Here is a 19,012-nt window from a genome sequence, read left to right on the forward strand (position 1 = left end):
TCCCCTTGGAAGGAAGTCCCTTTGCCAGGAAGTACCCTTGTCTGATGTTAATGCGACTAGATTATATTTCTTCGGGACAACATCTAACTCTTTATCTTTTTCCATTTCTTTAGTTTACCTCGATGTCGTATTTTTAGGAGTGCTATTTGTGAAAAAGCAGAGAGCTGAAATTACTTTTTATCCAAATTGGAGAGTCTTTAAATTGCTGAGTTGTATACATTTACATTTTTTATGATAACTGAGATATTTAAATGTACTTATACTTTAATTTGTGTCCCTTTAATTGCTTCTTGTTCCATCATTCCTGCTGTCTATAGAATTGATCTCTGTGCTCACCATTGCTTCTTAGATTCTACACTTTTTTTCTGGATCCTTCCTAAAGCATGTTCTTTTGTTCTTTCAGCAGTTAGTGGAAAATTCTCACACTATTTATTTGTCTGAAAATGAATTTATTTTTCTCTCACCTCTTGAAGATATTTTGAAGATATTTTTCTATTATTGCTGTCATTTGAAATGTCGTTCTTTTGTAGGTGATCTAGCTTCTTCATCTGGGTAATTTGTAGGTAATTTCAACGTTCTTGAAATTTCTCTGTGACTTTGGAGTTCTGCAATTTCAATACAGTGGGTTTTTTTTGTTTTTTGTTTTTTTTTTAAGATAGTATTTGAGAGAAAGAGAAAGAGAACATGAGGACTAACACAAGTGGGGAAGTGGGAGAGGGAGAGGGAGACGCAGACTCCCCACTGAGCAGGGAGCCCTTGGGGTTTGATCCCAGGCCCCTGAGATCAGAACCCGAGCTGAAGGCCGAGGCGCATCTGCTCAATGAACTGAGTCATCCAGGCGTTCCTCAAAAAAGTGGTTCTTAAGTGTGGATTTAATATCCCTTTTCATGACAAGGTGGGGATGGTGTGAATTTGTGCCTTTTACCAAATCTGGAGAAAACGCAGTCATCCTAAAGCATCTTCTGGAATTCCTGTCAGTACTGTCAGACGCTTTCATTTTATTCTCCACGTCTTTTGATTTCTCTCTCATACTCTTAGTTTCCTCACCTCTCCGTGAAACATTGTAGGCACTTCTAGTTCACTAATTCTTTTATCAGATACATCTGATCTATTACTGATTTGTCCATTCACTTTTTAAAAGGTGGGATTGTTTTGGTAAAATATAACACCTGTATAGAATAAGCGCATAAAATACAGATGCACAACTAAATTTAATACTCTAGAGTGAACACCCATGTAACTATCACCCGAATCCAGCAACAGAAATTGTCCAGCTTTCCCCAGGAACACTTTATCCCTTCACAATCACCCCCCTTTCTTTCCTCCCAAAGTTAACCCCATCCTGACTTTTATGTGAACACTTCCCTGCAACACACACATACGTGTTTGTATCCACCTTCCCGTGTATGCCAATTTGTGCCTGCGCTGCGCCTGCGCTGTTACACGAAACCCAGCTCCCCTCCACTCGTCGCTGCCGTAGTGCGTGTCCGCTTTCTCAACATCCTTACTGGTTCAGTCCTTTACACTTCCGTATCACCATACAACTTCATTTAGGTAAGGAACAGATTAGGCAAAAGCATAGAATTTTATATGAACAGGCAAAGAACAGGATTTTATATGAAGGGCTCGCTAGGCCCACAAATTACATGAAAGGTTAATGCTCTGCTTTTTCAGGACCCATGTTTCACTTGTTGTTGAATAAAGATGCGAAATACAGAATGGTACAAAAGGTATGATCTCATTAAACAAAGAAGTAGTTTTGCACCTCTGCACCTTTACGCACTACATATTTAATCGAGGCTTCTTAGAAGTCTAGAAGCTCCAAACTATCACCCTTGGTTACCTCCAGTATATGGAGACCAGGTTGAATGCAGAAGGCTGGGAAAGTCTATGAACACAGGAGAAGCTATGTGGTCCAATCCTTCCACGTTTTACTTATTTGTTTATTTAGATAATAAGCATTCCCTTTTTTTTTTTTTTTTTCCTTTAAGCAACTTCAGCAAAAGTCACATTATCAGAAGAAATAATGTGGATTTGCTTTCAGGTGCAGCAGGCTCTCCTATCCTGTAGCTGGTGGTGGCCATCACCGTCCAGAACACAGCATAGCCAGTCCAAGGGGGTCCAGATCCTCTCTTCTATGGGTCAGACCCTTTCACAGTTGGTTTTCAGCTCATGCGGATTTGGCTTTCAACAGTACCCCCGCCCCCAATTCAAGACAACACATCAATGGCAGGCAAGTCTAATAGGCTGCTGGGCCCTGGAGATGGTGTGGGGTGCAGTGAAAGTCCAGAACCAAAGGAAAATGTAACCACTACCCCAGGCATTCTAGAACTAGCTGAATTTCTCACCACCTCATCTCCCCAAGAGAGGGAGCCAGGGAGAAAGCAGAGGGAGGTAATTCCACGTCCACGTCCACAGGGAGCCCAACAGTAATCAGAGGCTTTCCTTCTGGCTTAAGCTTTGCTGACCCCACTGACATCTTGCAGCCAGCTTTTAAGAACAGGAACATCTTTCCCAGGCAAGAGCAGGAGCTGCATGAAACCTAATAACGACTGATGGCTTCTTAGGTATGCGTCCATCATTGTGCTCACCACTGCCCTATCCAGAGGCTTCTGGCCTTGTCCTCATCTTACAGGTAGAGGGATGGACGCCTCCCAATGAGAAATGACTTGCTCAAGCTCACATGGCTAGCAGTAGAAGTTAGAGCCCACCCCATCCAGCCTAACTTCCCAACCTGCACTTTCACTTCAAAGCCCCGAGGCAAAACACTTTGCTTAGATGGTTCCAGAGTGTATGGACATTGGCCTGGCCACCCATTGTGGTGAAAAGGGAGAGCCACTGGAACTAGACATTCCCATGTTGTCTCTGGCCCTGAACAAGCCACTTCTTTTGAGCCCAGATATGCACGTCCTGTAAAATGGGACAATAACTTTCCCTCAGGGTTGAACTGAAAATAAGAAATAGGATATGTGGGACCCTACTACCAGCCCAAGCACTGAGGCACCCAATAAAAAGCAGCCACCACTGCCAGCATTGTTATTGTCCTCTTCCTCATCAGCTGAACTAAGAGGCATTCCTTTCTCTCCTTTCCTAGTAACCGGATCTAGTCCTGAACTAGCCCCGGCAGAGACCAGGATGAGATTTACCCTGAGGCTTGCACAAGATGGTGAGTGGAAGAGGAAAAGAAATAAGGGGGCCTTACATGTACCCCACATTGCAGCTGACCGATAAGGTGCCCAGAGGGATGAGGGGTGCCCCTTCTTTCCATCCCCACGGCCATCACCCAAATCTAGACCTTGTTTCCTGCAGACTTCCTGGCCTCTGGTCTTAGTCCTGCCCAATCTTGCCACATAGCAAGACCCATCACTCCCCAGCTTAAAACCTGCCCCCATCTCCTTAGTAAAGAAACCCCAAAGCTGGCCCTCACTGACCCTCTAACACAGCCCCTCCTTTCTCCAGAACATAACCTCCTCCTCCTGGGCGCAATTCCACACTTTGCACATGCTAGTCCACTGGGCACGAATGCCCTCCCCGTGACCCCCTTTGCCCTCAGTGGCTCTCACTCCTCTGGGGTCCTACTCAAAGTCTCTGAGAAGGTTCCAGGAATCCTATCCCATCCCCAGGGGGCACATCCCCCCGACCATGGCACTTTCTTCCTCTGTTGGCAGCGTGCTGTCAGGGAAACGAACACTAACTACTGCTTACGAATCTGCCTTCCTGACTGCCCTCTCTCCTCTAGGTCAGGCCCAGGCGTACTCACCACACACTCCCCCGGGCTGGCAGGGTGTCCAGCACACAGTAGGTACTTAGCAAATGTTTAGACCTGCATCTCAATGCAAGGGAATCTTTCTGATTATCAGAGTTCTGCATAGGTTAACCAGCCACTAGCAAGCTGCCTGTCGGGGGAGTATAAGCTGGTGTCCATGGCAGGAAGGAGGGGAGGCGTGGATGTGAATTCACTGGTGGCTCGGATGCCGAAAGACACAGACCATGAACAAGTTTCACTGGAATCATCTGGGAGTGTGGTTACTAATAGAAACTCCCCAGCTCAGGAGATTTGAATGCTGCAAGTCTAGGGCAGGCCAGAAATCTGTACGCAAACCATCATCTCCAGGAAATTCTGAAACACACCCCATCTGGGGACTACTAAACTTCGTGGCCGCGGAGGCCATTTGTAATAAGGTTTTGTGTGTGAAGAGCCCCTTCATAAACTGGGAAGTGCCATCCAGAAGTCTTGACTCCAAGATGTTACCCAAACACCAAGACAGGGGCATTGAATTTTTGGGCTGGGGCTACAGCTCCTCGGACTCAGGGAGGCTGCGGACCCAGCCCTGGGCCACTCTGTTGAAGCTGGGTCTGAGGCGAAGGAGTTCCAAGCCACTGATGAGCTCCGGGGCAAAGGGGGTGCCTGCTCTGGGAATAGTCTCCCCCACCAGGGGTCCTCCAAAGGGCACCGGGGTCCTGGGGAGAGAAAAGCAGCAGGGGAAGTAGGCTGTGTGGGAGAGCACTGGAGAGCAGACTGCTGACATGCAGGTCACCATGTGGGGGCCCCTCCCTACCTCCCTCCAGGTCTCAGTTCCCCACCTATATACGGCAAGACTTTGTATTATCTTTAACAGGTTTCTGCAGCTCCGCCCGTTCCTTAGCCTGTCTCTAGTGGGGATGGCTTGATGCTTGGGAATAGGCATGAAATTTTCAAAGATAGAATTGGCTAGTCCCAGGCAAAACTCTAGTTTCCCCTTAAGTAAGTTCTGGAAGGCAGTAGAGCTGGAATGGGGTTTTCCTTCCTCCGCTCATCTCCCCTCAGGACAATATACACCCAGGCCAGAGAGGGAAGAGAGGGTTAGAAAGAGCACTGAGAATCCAGAGATGGACATGATAACAGACACACTATTCTCACCTGCAAGACTAGTGAGAAGAAATAATTTGATAATGCGGCAAATTTGGTGAGATGGTGGGCAAAGTTTCACTCAGATACCGCTGGTTAGAGGGTAAATTAGTGCTCCTACCTTGGACAACTTGCAGGATCTTTTCAATCTAAAAAATGTGCGAACTCTGTTAACCAGCAATTGTACCTGTAGGCACAGGGCCTAGGGAAGCACGTGCACACACAGCAAAAAGAAACGGGCACGAGCAGCGCGTGGCTGAAAACCAGAAACCGCCCGGATGTCCACAGGCAGAACACTGACAAGATAGACGTGTGTTCGCATGGCGGAATACCATACAGACACTTAAAGGGAATGAAAAGATCTGTGCGTGTTGAGTAGGATAGATTTCAAAATATCAAAAAAGCAAGCAAGTTACAGAATGAGATACAAAGTATTAAAACGCACACATTCACATAAAACAATGCCATTCACTATAGGACTGAAACTGCTGGGAGAAAATGACCTGAAAACAGATGCAGCAACCTGACCACAGTGTTACCTTTGGGAATTTGGGAAGGGAACTGGGACTGGAGGATGGTGAACAGAGGACCCTCTCTTTATTTGTAGTTGCCTGTGTGTGCGCGTTCGTGTGTGTGTGCGCGCGCGCGGGTGTGTGTGTGTGTGTAAGAGAATATAAGGATGTTATTTTTAAACTATTTTGTCATCTTAAAAAAACTTAAAAAGCATTGCTCATGTAGTGTTTTCCTTGAAGCCTGGGAGCAGTGGGAATGGAGGAGTGCTTGCCCCTGGGGTAGAAAGGCAGGCCTCAGGCCAGGGCCTGGGCTCCAGCCAGGAGAGTGGGGCTGCCCGGACCACCCCGGCTGTGGCGGCAACAGCCAGGCCCTTCGAGAACAGGCTGGGCAGTTTCCAAGCTGCACAGGCCTCACGATCCAGCCCTTGTCTGGAAGCCCAGAGCCCTGGATCCTTAACGCAGCTTGGCCACTTACACTATTGCTTACCCCCGTCTTGGCCTCAGTTGGCTCTTCTGTCTCAAAGGGGGCCTGAGCTGAGGACATTCTAAAGCCCTCTTCCTGCTGATGGGAATGTGTTTCCTCTTGTCCTAGTTGCAGCCTGAGAAGCATGGGGCCAGCCCGGAACCCAGCACCCAGGACTCAATGTCTTTTGAGGGTACATAGCCTCACAGGTAGGGGCTGAGGGCCCCAGGGGGAAAGAGAACACAGTTTGGCCTGGCAGAACCCCAGAATGCATGCCAATGGCTCGTGGCTCTCATGGTGCCTGTTGGGCACAGTTCTTCCCATGGGGGCCCTCCCTGGCTACCAGCTGTTTGAGGGGATCCCCTCCCTTCTGAGCAGTCTCTTCTCAGGGCTGATCACCCCCGGGTGTCCGACAGTCTCACATGTGGTCTGAGCAGGTGCCAGAAAAGCTGGACCACGGCCGCCTCCTGCGGGCCCTCCTCTTTCTCATTTAATGCCACCCAGACCAGAGAACATTTCTCAGAAATAGCATCAGCTCAAGAATGACAACTGCAGGTGAAATGCATCCCCCAGCCCAAAGCCTTCCTCCAGTGCCAGGCTCCTGTCTTGACTCCTAGGATTTCTTTTTGGGCCTCTGGGGCAGAACACCAAATTTATCCCTTTCTAGTTCTCCCTATTAGCTTTTCTTTTCTTTCTTTTCTTTTCTTTTTTTTAAGATTTTATTTATTTATTTGACAGAGAGAGATCACAAGTAGGCAGAGAGGCAGGCAGAGAGAGAGGGGGAAGCAGGCTCCCTGCTGAGCACAGAGCCTGATGCGGGACTCGATCCCAGGACCCTGAGATCATCACCTGAGCCAAAGGCAGAGGCTTAACCCACTGAGCCACCCAGGCACCCACTCCCTATTAGCTTTTCCAACCATTATTTCAGCCTGTAACTAATACCAATACTAATACTAATAGCTACTGTTTATTGAGAGCTCATTACTTGGTAAAAACTTTGCCTATGGCTTCTCATGCCATCCTCATGACAGTCTTACAAAGTAGATACTGTAACGGTCTCCTGTTACAGATGGGGAAGTAGAGGCTCAGAGCGGTTAAGTCACTTGCTCAAGGTCACACAGTGAGGCGAGGAGTCCTCGCCTGTAAGCATGTAAGCCCACATGAGATAAGCATGTAATGCATGTAAGCCCACATTGAGACCCCCTGCTCTAAATAGTACAGCTGCTCCTCTGCGGCTCTCACATCTGGCGGCCAAAGTTTCACCACTGCCCCACTTTGATACACTTCAAAGCCATCTCTAGACCTTTGAGGAAAGTGAGGAGAAGGCTGAGCTGATCGAGGACTGGTGAGATAGGGGCACCACGCAGAGGAACATGCACCAAAGAGAGGGCACACAACAGGGAGGAAATAAGAAACTGGGCTCTGGAGTCAGACAAAGACAGACTTGGACCCCGCACCTGCCACCTCCTTGTTTCGTGACTTTGGGCAGGTTGCTGTTGGTCCTGAGTGGGTCCCTTCACTGGCAGAATGGGAAAAAAACTGCAGCATTTCCCTGCCCTGCTGTGTGGAGAAACCAACAAGATGTGTGGCACATTCACCCATTCATTGCCTGTACATTTCTTGAGCACCTACTATGTTCTGAGGTAAGCATTCGATTGAGTTCTAGCAAGTGCTCAATCCATGCGAAAGTGTTCCAATAGAGCTTGGCATGTGAAAGGGCTCAGGAAATGCAGCCCCTGCCATGCTGTGATGGGTACCTGCACAGCCTAGCCATTTATCCCCAAGCTGCACCCCTCGCCTTACTTGTTGAAATTTCGATACTGGGCAAGGCTGGGGGTGTGACTTCTGCCATCGCTCTGGTAGTCCCTGTAGCTGATGAACTCCTGCCAAGGACAGCGGTAGCCCTTGGGGATGGCCGTGTGGTTGAACTTCTCTGGCGGGACACCCTTCAGTGGCTCAGCATAGCCTGGAAATGGAGCAGGGCTCATGGGGGGCAGGTGGCGGCGGGGGGAGGGGGCTGAGTTCTTTTTTCCCCTCATCCCCCACTCCTGTCCACCCCACGGATACGGTTGGGGGAGGGAAGCCTGGAGCTGGGATGCGGGCAGGGGGAATAAAACACCAAAGTTGCTCCGGCAAAGTGCACCAATCCTTCCCCATCCCTAGAAGCAAGGAGGACTGGAGCAGGGGAATTTCAAGTTGGGGTGTAGACTCTGGCCTGTGTGTGACCTTGGGCACATTGCTGCGCCTCTCCGGGCTTGTGTTAGGTCTGCGGAGGGGTGTGGGGGTCCATGCGGGAGGTACTAGATGCTCTTTGGGCACTGGTTCCTGCCCCATGGTGGAGCACTGCCGGGATCGGGATCTGGTCCCGCAGCCCCCGTCCCAGGACTGGGGGAGGCCCTCACCTGGTGCCAGGGCGCTGGGACTGCAGGCGCGCTCCGTGGGAAAAGCTGCGGACTGGGTATCCTCGGGGCCCTGGGATGAGGCTGGGAAGATGTGGAGCTCAGAGCGGCAGTTCTGCCCCTCAGGGCCGTTGGCAACCTGGGCACAGGGGCGGGTGCTCAGAAGCCAAGGTCTGCTGCACAGAGCTGCCTGGTCCCTTCCCCCAACTTCCCCTCTTATGGGGGCTCCCCTCCCTGTATACTCACCGTCCCCAGCTCCGCTGATCCTGTCACCTTCGACCCCATCATCTTCCCCTTGGCACTTCCGTCCACGATCTGTGGGGGCAAATAGACCGCAGGGAGGCTCAGTGAGGGAAAGAACCACCAAAAAAGGCGGGGGAGGTGCATCATCTCAGTGCCCACATCTCGGGGATGGCGAGGGGATGAATTAATAACATAGGGTGCTAATCCCAGTGCCTGGAACAGAGAAATGCTCTCTGTATGTTAGTTGCTATACTAATATTGACCTTGGGCACATAAACTTCTTGAGTGTCAGTTTCCTTATCTATGAAATGGGATTAGTATTGATACTATCTAGCTTATAGGGCTGTATGAGCCTTAAAGGCGATGATACATGATACACACGAATTGCGTGGCTTGCAAGTAGGTGTTTTATTGTCTTTACTGTTCTGCATTCTGCCACATCGTCCTTTCTCAGGCACCCTCTGTTGAGTCCAAAAACTGAGTGGAGTGTGAATTCATTCCAAGTAACTGAAACAGCCCGCTGACTTTTTGAAGCCAGAGGATAAGCCATTCTTGTCACTACTGGCAGACGGTTTTCTGGCCTTTTCCTTCTGCTAGGGTCATGAAGAGAAAGAGTTTTGTGTTTTCTCCCTAAGGGCAAGCTCAAGTCTCATCTAAATCCTGCTCACTGCAAATTCAGCCCAGAGCTCTTTTGATAGGAGCCAGAATCCCTTCCTTCCCACAGCATGCCCTGCCCCTTCCACTTCATGTTTTGTATCTGGGGGGTGATACTGCTTTTCTAGAATCACACAGCAAGTCAGGGGCTCAATCTGATAGGAACATCACAGCCTTTCCAGCTGGAGCTGGAGCTGGAGGGACTCCCCAGGGGCCAGATGTCCTCATCTGGCTCCTTGATTGGCTTTAGGCTAACCACTGGCCCTCTTTGGGCCTTAGTTCCCTTAGAAGCCCAATGGGATGAACTCACCATCCTTGGGCTGGCTGCAAACTCAAAGGTGAATCTCTGTACCCGGCGCTGTCTCTTCTGGAAGAGGAGGGATCCTTTGTTGTTGCATAGTGAGAGCTCTTCCATCATCAAGTCCTGGGGCACGCTCAGCTTCTTGCCCAGGTCCAGCAGAGGGGCTGCCAGAGAGGCCAGAGTGAGCTCTTACCGCCAATCCCTCAGGGCCCTCGGGGCTGCCTGCCTCTGAGGGCATCGGCCTCCGAGCGCTTGCTAGAGTGTATGAGAATGCCGGTTCCTCCCCACATTTGCTGACACTGGGAGTCACCGTTCTGGGGACTCTGCCTACCTGGTGGGCAGAAATGACACCTCAGAGCTTCATTTGCATGCGTTTGACACTCAGTGAAACTGAGCTCCATTTCAGATAGACGTTCTTTGGCCATTTGTATTTATTCCATGAATTTCCTCTGCAGTTCTTTGCCCACAGTGATTGGAGTCGTGGGAAATGGTCAGATTTTAGAGACTTTTCTAAAGGTAAGCCAGGGGAGCGAGCTCTGCTGCGGAAGGGGGCCGGGGGTTTCTGGCCTGATCCAGTCTGTCCTCATCTTGGGGGCAGCCACTCCCTAAGATGGGGAGGGCCGGAGGAGGTTGAGATGGGGAAAGAGCAGGAGCTCATGGTTCCACGTGTGTTCTTTCCATTTTAAAATAGCCTTTTATTATTATAAAAATAACATGTGTGTGTATATATATATATATACACATTGAAGGAAGTTAGAAAATACAGATATAAGGGGAAAAGAGAAAAATACCATTTCTATCTCCCAGAGGTTGCTACTTTTAACACCTTAGTGTATATCCATTCATATCTTTTTCAAAGACTATATATTCATATGTGAGGGGCGCCTGCGTGTCTGGGTGTCTGATGCTTGATTTCAGTTCAGATCATGATCTCAGGGTCCTGGGATAGAGCCCCACCTGAGATCCATGCCCAGCTGGGAGTCTGCTTAAGGATTCTCTCTCCTTCTATCCCTCCCCCTCACATGCTTTCTCTCTCGCTCGCTCTCAAATAAAATAAATAATTTTTAAATCAAATTAAATTTATTTATTTGAGAGAGAGAGCATGAGAGGGGAGAAGGCCAGAGGGAAAAGCAGACTCCCCACTGAGCAGGGAGCCGACGCGGGACTCGATCCCAGGACTCCAGAATCATGACCCGAGCTGAAGGCAGTTGCCGAACCGACTGAGCCACCCAGGCGCTCCAAAATAAATAAGTTTTATCAGAAAAAGACTATATAGCCATGTATGAGTTTTCAGCCAAAATGAAGTCATAGTTATACATGCTTTATAACTTGCTTTTATCAGTTAAAGATATCCACCTGGGCAAGTAGACACATTTTTTTTTGTTTCATTTTATACAATGCCTAATCCATATTCAGATTCCCTCATCGCCTGCAGAATTGGGCATAGAAGGTTTGAAGAGCCTCGCAGATGCCGAAGCAGAGAAGCAGAGACAGAGGGAGCCCGATATGGGAGCCTCGTGCTCACGGGAGAGACTGACCTGAGGTAAAAACTGGGGCATGGTGAGCTTACAAATGGTATTTGTTGTTGTTGTTTAATGAAGACCATTACATTTCTTTCTTTTCTCAGAGTGAGGACTCATTATGATAACCACATAGAGGGTTTCCAGGACTGATGGCTGTTCTTAGTAGGTTTGGAACCCATCCATATCCTTTGTGTCCGCCCCCCGCTGTCAATACACCCACTTTGACACACTTCCCAACAAGGGGAGGCTCTGGGAGGAAAGGGGTGACAGAGGGTGAGGATACCGGTAGGAAAAGGATACGTGTGGACAGCATGGCCAGAGCTGTCCACCTCTAAAATCGGAAACACTGAGGTTGGTGTTCCAGCTCTATAAATGGTGTTTAGGGTCGGGAGCCTGGATGAGATCACCGGGGATGTGAGGGAGAAAGAGATCTGAAGCCTGAGCCCTGGGGCTCCGGTGCCCAGACCCAGGAGGTGAGGAACCAGCCATGGAGCCTGGGAAGGGGCACCCAGTGAGGCAGGAGTAAAGCCAGAGTGTGGTGCCCTGGAAACCAAGTGATAAAAGCATTTCGGGGAAGATGGGGGGCTCACAGAGTCAGAAAACTAACCGTCCTCCGTAGTGTCAGGACCTTATTATGGGTCATCTTCGCAAAAGTAGTTTCTATGGAGTATTTGGGTGTGAAAATCTTCTTGGAAAGTGTTAAGAGAAAATGGACAGAAGGACATTCTAACCACACCTCGAGAAAGCAGTGAACCAAATCTAGAATGTGAAGTATTTTGTAGGGTAGCTGGCCTGGGTTCTTTAAAGGAATAAATGACCTGGGAAAAAAAAGAAAAAAAAAGTGGGGGGCGGGCGGGTTGGGGGCATGTATGGGACTTACAGATTCAAGGAGATTGAAGAGACCCGGCCACCAGATCAACAGTGGTCCTTCTTGGAGTCTCATTAACACAAACTAGAAAATTGGAGAAAGTTGACTGTGGGACTGGTCATTAGCTGGTATTAAATCGAAATTGCTACTTTTGTTCAGTGTGCTAACATCTTCGAGGTATGTAAGGAAACGTCCTCTTCATTATTCTCGGTGCCTCCTGAAGTGTCGAGGGGATGAAACGACAAGCTCTTTGGGTTTCGCTTTGGGCTCCAGGAGCGAAAGGAGGACCATGGGGATTTGCAGTCTCTATTTTTGTGTGTTTGGAAGTGAGCTTAAAAAAATGTTAGGGAGAGAGAGGAGGCGAGAAAGCGTAGACAACAGTTTTGAGGAGTTGCGCTCCATGGGACCGAGGCAGCGGGAGAATCAAGAGGTGTTTGTTTTTAAGAGGGAGAAATAAAAGCATGTTTTTTAGCTGATGGGAAATTTTGACAATGCAATAGAGAGAGGGCAGACTCCAGGACTGGAAGACTGTCCTGGAGCGGGACAGAGGCGAAGAAAGGGGAGGGGAGGGTGTGGACCGGGAGAGGTCATCCTCCTCACGGGGAAGGGGATGAGAAAGCCAGGCGGGGAGGAGGGAGCTTGCACGGGACTCTTTTGGTCCCTTCACTCTTCTCAGTGCAATAGGAAACAAGGTCATCTGCTGAGAAGGAGGACGGGGGAGGAGGCATCGGGAGTTTGGGGACAGAGATCGCCACCATCCTCTAAGCAAGTCATATGGGACAAGGAGATGGACGGGGCTGCCAGGCAGCATTGCGGGGAGGGGGGGTCATGCTAGTCCTGTGGTTCAGTCCAGTCAATGGAATCCAAACAGGCTTTTAAAAAAGGAGGCTGATGAATGTTTTATTCTTTCAGCAAATAGAGAGGACCTCCTGCACGGTAGGGACAGGAGGAGACCCATTGTAGGTTAAGAGGGGAAAAAAGTTAAGTTTCAGAGAATCTGTATTCTAAGATCCCACCCATTTATTTAGAAAAACAAGTACTATATGTTTATGCATGCTTTGAAAAATCTGCACAGAGATATGCTGAATATCAGTAATGACTATTTACGGGACGTAGGAAGAGGAGGGCTGGAAATTGCACTTTTTTTTTTTAACAATGAAAGATACTGCCTACTAAAAGCATGAAAGACTATATTTAAATACATAATAAAAAGTCCCCTAGCATCATATTGTCAGATACTACCAGATGAATTGAGCTCAATAAAAAAAAAAAAATGTTATAGATAAAATCTATCTGATAAAACAGTTCTATTTCTAGGCATTTATTCTTAGGGAGAAAAGTCGAATAAACATGCCTGAAGATAGAGACAGTTGTTGATAGCCCTGAGGGTTCAGCTTGTGAAAACCACACCACCGTGTTGTGGGGATGCTGCCCAGATGCCCTTCATCCGCAGCTCAGGGTCCCAAGTGCCCCCTTCTGTGAGCACTGCCCCACTGAGCAGAAGGGCTTACCGTTGCTCAGGACGGGATGAATTCTGCAGAGCCACTCAGGCTCTGGAGCCCCTGCGGGATCAGGCCGAACCTGGGCCAGCAGCTGAGCCCACATCCTTGCTGAGCCATTTCCCCTGCCCTATCCTGCTTCCATCATTTCCCTCTTCCTGAGGGCGTGACCTCAGTAAGTCACTCGTGTGAGAATGCTCAGCTCTGTTCCTCTGGGTCCAACCCGAGATGAGCCTGCGTGACCGCCAGGAGGGGGTGTGTATCAGTATATTTAACAGGATGCATGCTGCGGGGGGCAGGGGTGGGAGAGAGACAGCATACCAGCATGGGAGGGAGTCCCTACTAGGCTGCTAAGTGAAGGAAAAGGTGAGCTGCAGAGCACGCGTATAGTAGTCAGCCCACGTGCACATGCATTTGTATAAATGCGTTTATATATGATCGGAAGACGGAGTTACACAGATGTACTAACCGTGGTTATCTCCAGATGGTCCCGTTATGAGGGACTTTCACTTTCAAAGTCATTCACATCTGTTTTGTCTGAATATCTTATGAAAGGGATGTATTATTTTGCACCACCGTGCAGTCAAGAAGCCACTCTGGAGACAGAGATCTAGAATCCAATCTCAGCTCTAGCAACTGTTAGATATGGGATGGCCCAGCTACCCTGAACCTTGGCATTCTCGTCATCAAAATCGGGACAACAATAGCTAACGTACAGCGTTGTTGTGAGGGTTATATAACAGGAAGCAGGGAAGCTCTTAGCACAGGATCTGACCCAGAGGAAGTACATAATCACGGTGTCTGTGTTATTTTTTTTTTTTTTTTTTTTTTTAAAGATTTTATTTATTTATTTGACAGAGAGAGATCACAAGTAGGCAGAGAGAGAGAGAGGAGGAAACAGGCTCCCCGCTGAGCAGAGAGCCCGATGTGGGACTCGATCCCAACACCCTGAGATCATGACCTGAGCCGAAGGCAGCGGCTTAACCCACTGAGCCACCCAGGCGCCCGGTGTCTGTGTTATTATTACCTTACAGAGGCTGTCTTGTCATGGTACTTTAGTTTCAAAATTGTCTTGAGTTAATACCCTAGCAACAGCCAACAATGGATGCATTTCCAGTCTGGCATAGATGATATGTGTCCACACTTGGGGGAATGTAATTAATTAGTTACTTAGCCAAGGGAAAAGAGAACACATTGCCTGCTTCTTCTAGTTAGAGCATCAATACCTCACAAAATTGGCTTATGTTAGCACCCAAAATCATGAAATTTAAAAAAAGGAAACTTGATGCCCACAAAAGGAGGCAAGAACACGTGAAATAGGTTAGGACCACTCCCATATGAAGTCATACAAGAGGATGAAATACTTAGAAGCTGCATGGGGCAGAACAGCAGTGGTGTCCTTACAGCACAGTCTGTCGGAGCTCGGGGCATGGTCCATGTGCTCCAGAACCCCCCTGGGCACTTGTCTCAAAGGCACATGTCCCGCCCCCTCCCCAGGTCCACTGAATCGGGATCCTGGGGGTAGATGCTGGAAATCTGCATTTTTAGCCAACAGCAGCGTTCACTATCATTTGCACTGTAGGGTGAGAGCTCTGACCTAGTTGAATTTATTTTTAAAATACTTGAAATCCCCATTTCAAGCCTGCGTGGCTCAGGCAGTAAAGCGTCTGCCTTCCACTCAGGTCAGGTCCCGGGATCGAGCCCCCGGTCAGTCTCCCTGTTCTGCTTCTCCCTCGCCCTCTGTGTGCACACTCACTCTATCACCCTCCCAAATAAATAAGTAAAATCTTCTAAACAATTCTTTGAAAATAAGATACTTGCAATGCTCTGAAGTAGGCCAAATCAACGGACTCCAAAATTATGCTGGGAGTTGCAGAGGGGGTCTCATATGGTGATAAACATGTATTTTAACTGATTTCTTCATTGGGTGAGCCAACTTTCAAGTGAAATGGTCTGAGTCACACTGGGGAACCTGCTTTGGCCAGCCTGTCCCCATTCTCCCTCGACAATTATCTCCTGCCACGGGGGCTCCCGGAGACCCACAGTGACAGGAAGCAGGGGCACTTGTGGTGGTGGGGAGCGGGGGGGCTTGGGACCACAGTTAGGGCTGGAACTGGGACCAGAGCCCTCATGCTCAATTTGGGGCGGAGGTAAGGACTTTGTTAGGCCCAGGGCCCAGTGTAAGGCATTCAGTTTCAGCCTCTGGGTGTGTGGGCATCAGGCAAGGCCCCTCCCAATACTTTGGGAAGCTTCCCAACCCAAGTGGCAGATTCCACAACACTCTCTCGGGGCTGACCTGGAACTCACACCTGTTTGCCCAGGCCTCAGGCCAACAGGCCCGAGTGGCTACACTTTGAGACCAGGAAAGGGTGGGGTCTGAAGAACGCACAAGGGCAGAGTCCGCCTTACCTGGTCCAGCGAGGTCCCCCATGGCAGCCATCACAGGGCCCTTCTGCTCCTTAGGGATCATCCTGTGGAAGAGAGATGCTTGCGAATGGGCGAGCCCTTCTCCACCCCTCCCCGGATGTCCTCCCAGTCCCTGGGACACGCAGCCTCAGCTCTGAACTGCCTTGCACCCCTACCCCCAGTCTTGAGGAAGGGCTGTCTGAGCTGGACAGGGCTTTGGGGGTCTCTGTGTACAGAAGAGGAGACTGAGGTCCAGGGAAGGCAAGAGGAGGTGCCAGAGGCCACACAAATCTGCTTCCCATGTTGCCAGGGAGGCACTCTTTCTTCAGGGGGCAATCTCAGGGGAGATGAGGGGTAGGGGAGATGGGGGGTCTCAGACAACTGTCACCCGCTGAGGCAGATGAGCTCTAATCAGAGGCTGAGGTTGAAATCAGGGAGGGAAAGAAAGGATGGGGTTGTTAGGCTGGGGCTGTGCTAGGGTCTACAAGACTGGTCCTGTCCTTCTGTCCCCATTACTTGGCTCTGAGGCGTGAGGGCATAGATTGGTCCAAGAAAGCCAAGAGACCCATCACCCCTTTCCCTACGCCCCATCCCTCAGCTGACCTACAGGGTGCTCTCACTCACCTCTACTCTGTCTCCTCCTCCATCTCCCCTCCCCCATTTGTACCTCATGACACTTTCCAGAGACCTTGGAGGAGATTTACAAACAGAATGAGGTCCAGAGCCCCAGAGAACCCCTGCAGGTCCCAAATCCAGATTCCCTAACTTGCCCCAAGGAGAGAAGCCAGAGCTCTTGAGTCTCCCGACAGACTACCCCTGTGCTTTGCTTCCAGGTTTTTCTACATTCCTTCCTTTAGAAAGAAACAGTCTGTCTCCATCCGTGTGTGTCACCCACACATGGCCCCAGGGCAGCAGGCACTCAGTTGGGCAACCTGGAGTCTAATCCGTGTCCCTGACCTCCTCTGCGACTATGAGGAAGCCGCTCCCCAGGTTTGTGCCTCAATTCCTCACGTGTCTCTGTAGCATAAGAAGTTTGGCCTAGATCATGGGATCCACAGATGGGCTTCAGGGCACCCACAATCCCCCACCCCGCAAACCATATCGGATCTGAGCAGGTCTGCAGGCATCTGGGGTGAGGGCCATGAACTGAACTCCGACTGTGACCACTCAGGAGGCCAGAGTGCACGGGTCTGTTTCTTGATAAACACTCCCCTTACAGACATGCGCAGACCCTGGGAAGGGCCCTTATCCCACTGTCAGGGGCCCCGCTTCCCTCTGCAGCCTTAAGACCTTGAAGTCCCACCCAGAGCAATTACCTCTGCCCACCTTGAATCCAAGCCATCCCTTCCCATTTAATCTAGAACGACCTAGAGCTTAAATCCCGCCGCTCCCAAACCAGGCACCGGGCTTCCTGGAGGCCCCAAGCTCCCAGACCCTTGGCAGGGCCCTTCCTCTGCTTGGGGGCTGGGGCTCTGACAGCTGGCTCATCACCTCTGCCCACACCCCATAGCTCCTCGAGCTCCCCTAGGATCCTGGTACCTGAGTGGCGGGACCACAGTGTGCAGGAGGGAATGTCAGGCACTCAAGATTAACACCTCTGTCGGGAAGCTGAGAGCTGAGTGGTCGTGTAGGTGCTGGTGGTCCTTGGTCCAGTCTGAGTGGGGCACGCCTTTGCAGCCAGCTCTGGCCTCAGCAGACGAGAATCAAGAATCGGTCCTTTCTTGTTGTGGCTCACAGCCTTATTTCGGGCTGCAACAGGATCCAGGGACAGATGCTAAAAGCACCAAGCCCTGGGGAAGACAGGTGCCCCGGCAGCAGGCCCTTGCAGACGGAAGGGCTTGCACACACGCACGCACACACACACGCACACACCAGAGTCACCTGGGAATGGTGAGTCAGTTGCCAGTCACTTGAGCTTGCTAATTGTATCCTTAATACCTAGAATGGGGCCTGATAGGAATTCAACCGCTATTTGTTGAATGAATGAATGGATGGATGCATGAATCAATGAATTTCCCCCTGATAGCCTTGCTTGACTTGTTCATTTCTTCTTTCCTGTTTTCTTTCCTGCCTTTCTTTCTTCCTTCCACTCCCTCCTTTTCTCTCTCCCTCCACCTTCTTGCACTGAGTCCCGATGGACGGAAGATAAATAAGGCAGGGCTCTGTCCTCAAGGAGCTCCACCAGGCCCAAGTCAGACCCAAAAATAAGCCTTTGCGATGCATGATGGGAAATGCTCTAGGAGTACCCAGGGGAGGGTGCCACCAGCTCTGCCTTTGGGGGTGGGGGGATGGGGAAGGTGCTTCCCAGAGGAGATATTTGATCTGGGCCTGGGAGGCTAGTTAGTGGGAGGGAGTTCAGTGGGCAGAGGGGCCCAGGCCTTGTGGGCAGAGGCCGTGTTGTGTGGAATAATGTCAGGGGTCCACAAGCAGAGCCAGAACTTGCCCCAGAGCTGAGACATGGGTCAGAGCTGAGAGTTGAGGCCGGACAGGTGGGCCAGAATCACAGCAGGCTTTGCCAAAGGCAAGTGTGCTTTAGAAAGGACTGCTGACGAGTTTAAAGCAGTGGAACGGAGCAGTCAGGCTGGCATTTTCTGAATATATCTCTGGGCTTCCAGGTGAAAAATGAGTTGGAGGGGGCCAGTCTGGAGGCAGGAAGATGTGACTGTGGTCAGGTGGGAGAAGGGGAGGCTGCAGGGGACAGGGACAGAGGCCATGGAGAAGAGGAGGAGGACCTGAGGGGTAGCTGGGGAATCAGCAGGTCCTGCTCCGAGATGAGATGTAGGGACTGAGGGAAAGGCCAGGCTAGCTTGAGTGACCGAGGAAGGTGAGGGGGCACAGCTTGGGCTGGTGGTGGCTTCTCAGTTCAGTTTGGGATGAACTTGATTTGAGGTGTCAGGGTTGGGAATCGCCAGTAGGCAGGGCGGTGTTGTGCTCGGGGAGGGGATGGTTCTGGCTGAAGATAAAGACTGGGTCACTTGCAGGGAAGCGTGGGCTGGCAAGGGTGCGCTCAGTCCCAGACGGGCAGCACCTGTCCCCGTGTGCCAGGACTGACTGTCCAAGGCTGTATTTCTGACATGCCCTTAGGAAGAACCCGGGGCTCTGAGGACTCCAGGAGCTCCACGCTCTGCCCCTTCGGTTCCTGTGTCCCGCCTCTGCTGGGCCTGAGCTTTTAGAGAGGAAGGCGAGGGATGTTCCCAGGGCAGGCTTGGCCTCACAGTGGAGTCACAGTCCCCTTCTCGGGACAAAGGACACCCCC

At 50.3% G+C, this 19,012-nt stretch overlaps 1 protein-coding gene across 4 annotated transcripts; it reads right to left on the minus strand.

Moving 5' to 3' along the window:
* Positions 1-764: 764 nt before the first annotated feature.
* MYOZ3 (myozenin 3) lies at positions 765-17,946 on the minus strand. Of its 4 annotated transcripts, XM_032337302.1 has the most exons (8): positions 17,638-17,946; positions 17,296-17,439; positions 15,760-15,821; positions 9,470-9,624; positions 8,509-8,577; positions 8,266-8,401; positions 7,667-7,829; positions 765-4,461 (listed from the first exon to the last, which is right to left on the minus strand). In XM_032337302.1, exons 3-8 carry the CDS (start codon positions 15,818-15,820, stop codon positions 4,293-4,295), a joined length of 753 nt encoding a protein of 250 aa, XP_032193193.1. In that variant the 5' UTR covers position 15,821; positions 17,296-17,439; positions 17,638-17,946; the 3' UTR covers positions 765-4,292. The 4 variants fall into 4 exon arrangements, with proteins under 4 accessions (XP_032193193.1, XP_032193195.1, XP_032193194.1 ...); XM_032337304.1 differs by lacking the exons at positions 17,296-17,439; positions 17,638-17,946 and adding an exon at positions 16,714-17,008; XM_032337303.1 differs by lacking the exons at positions 17,296-17,439; positions 17,638-17,946 and adding an exon at positions 16,689-17,008.
* Between the last annotated feature and the right edge of the window lie 1,066 nt (positions 17,947-19,012).

The sequence above is a fragment of the Mustela erminea genome, chromosome 3 (genome assembly GCF_009829155.1).
Source record: "Mustela erminea isolate mMusErm1 chromosome 3, mMusErm1.Pri, whole genome shotgun sequence".
NCBI classification, from domain to species: domain Eukaryota; kingdom Metazoa; phylum Chordata; class Mammalia; order Carnivora; family Mustelidae; genus Mustela; species Mustela erminea.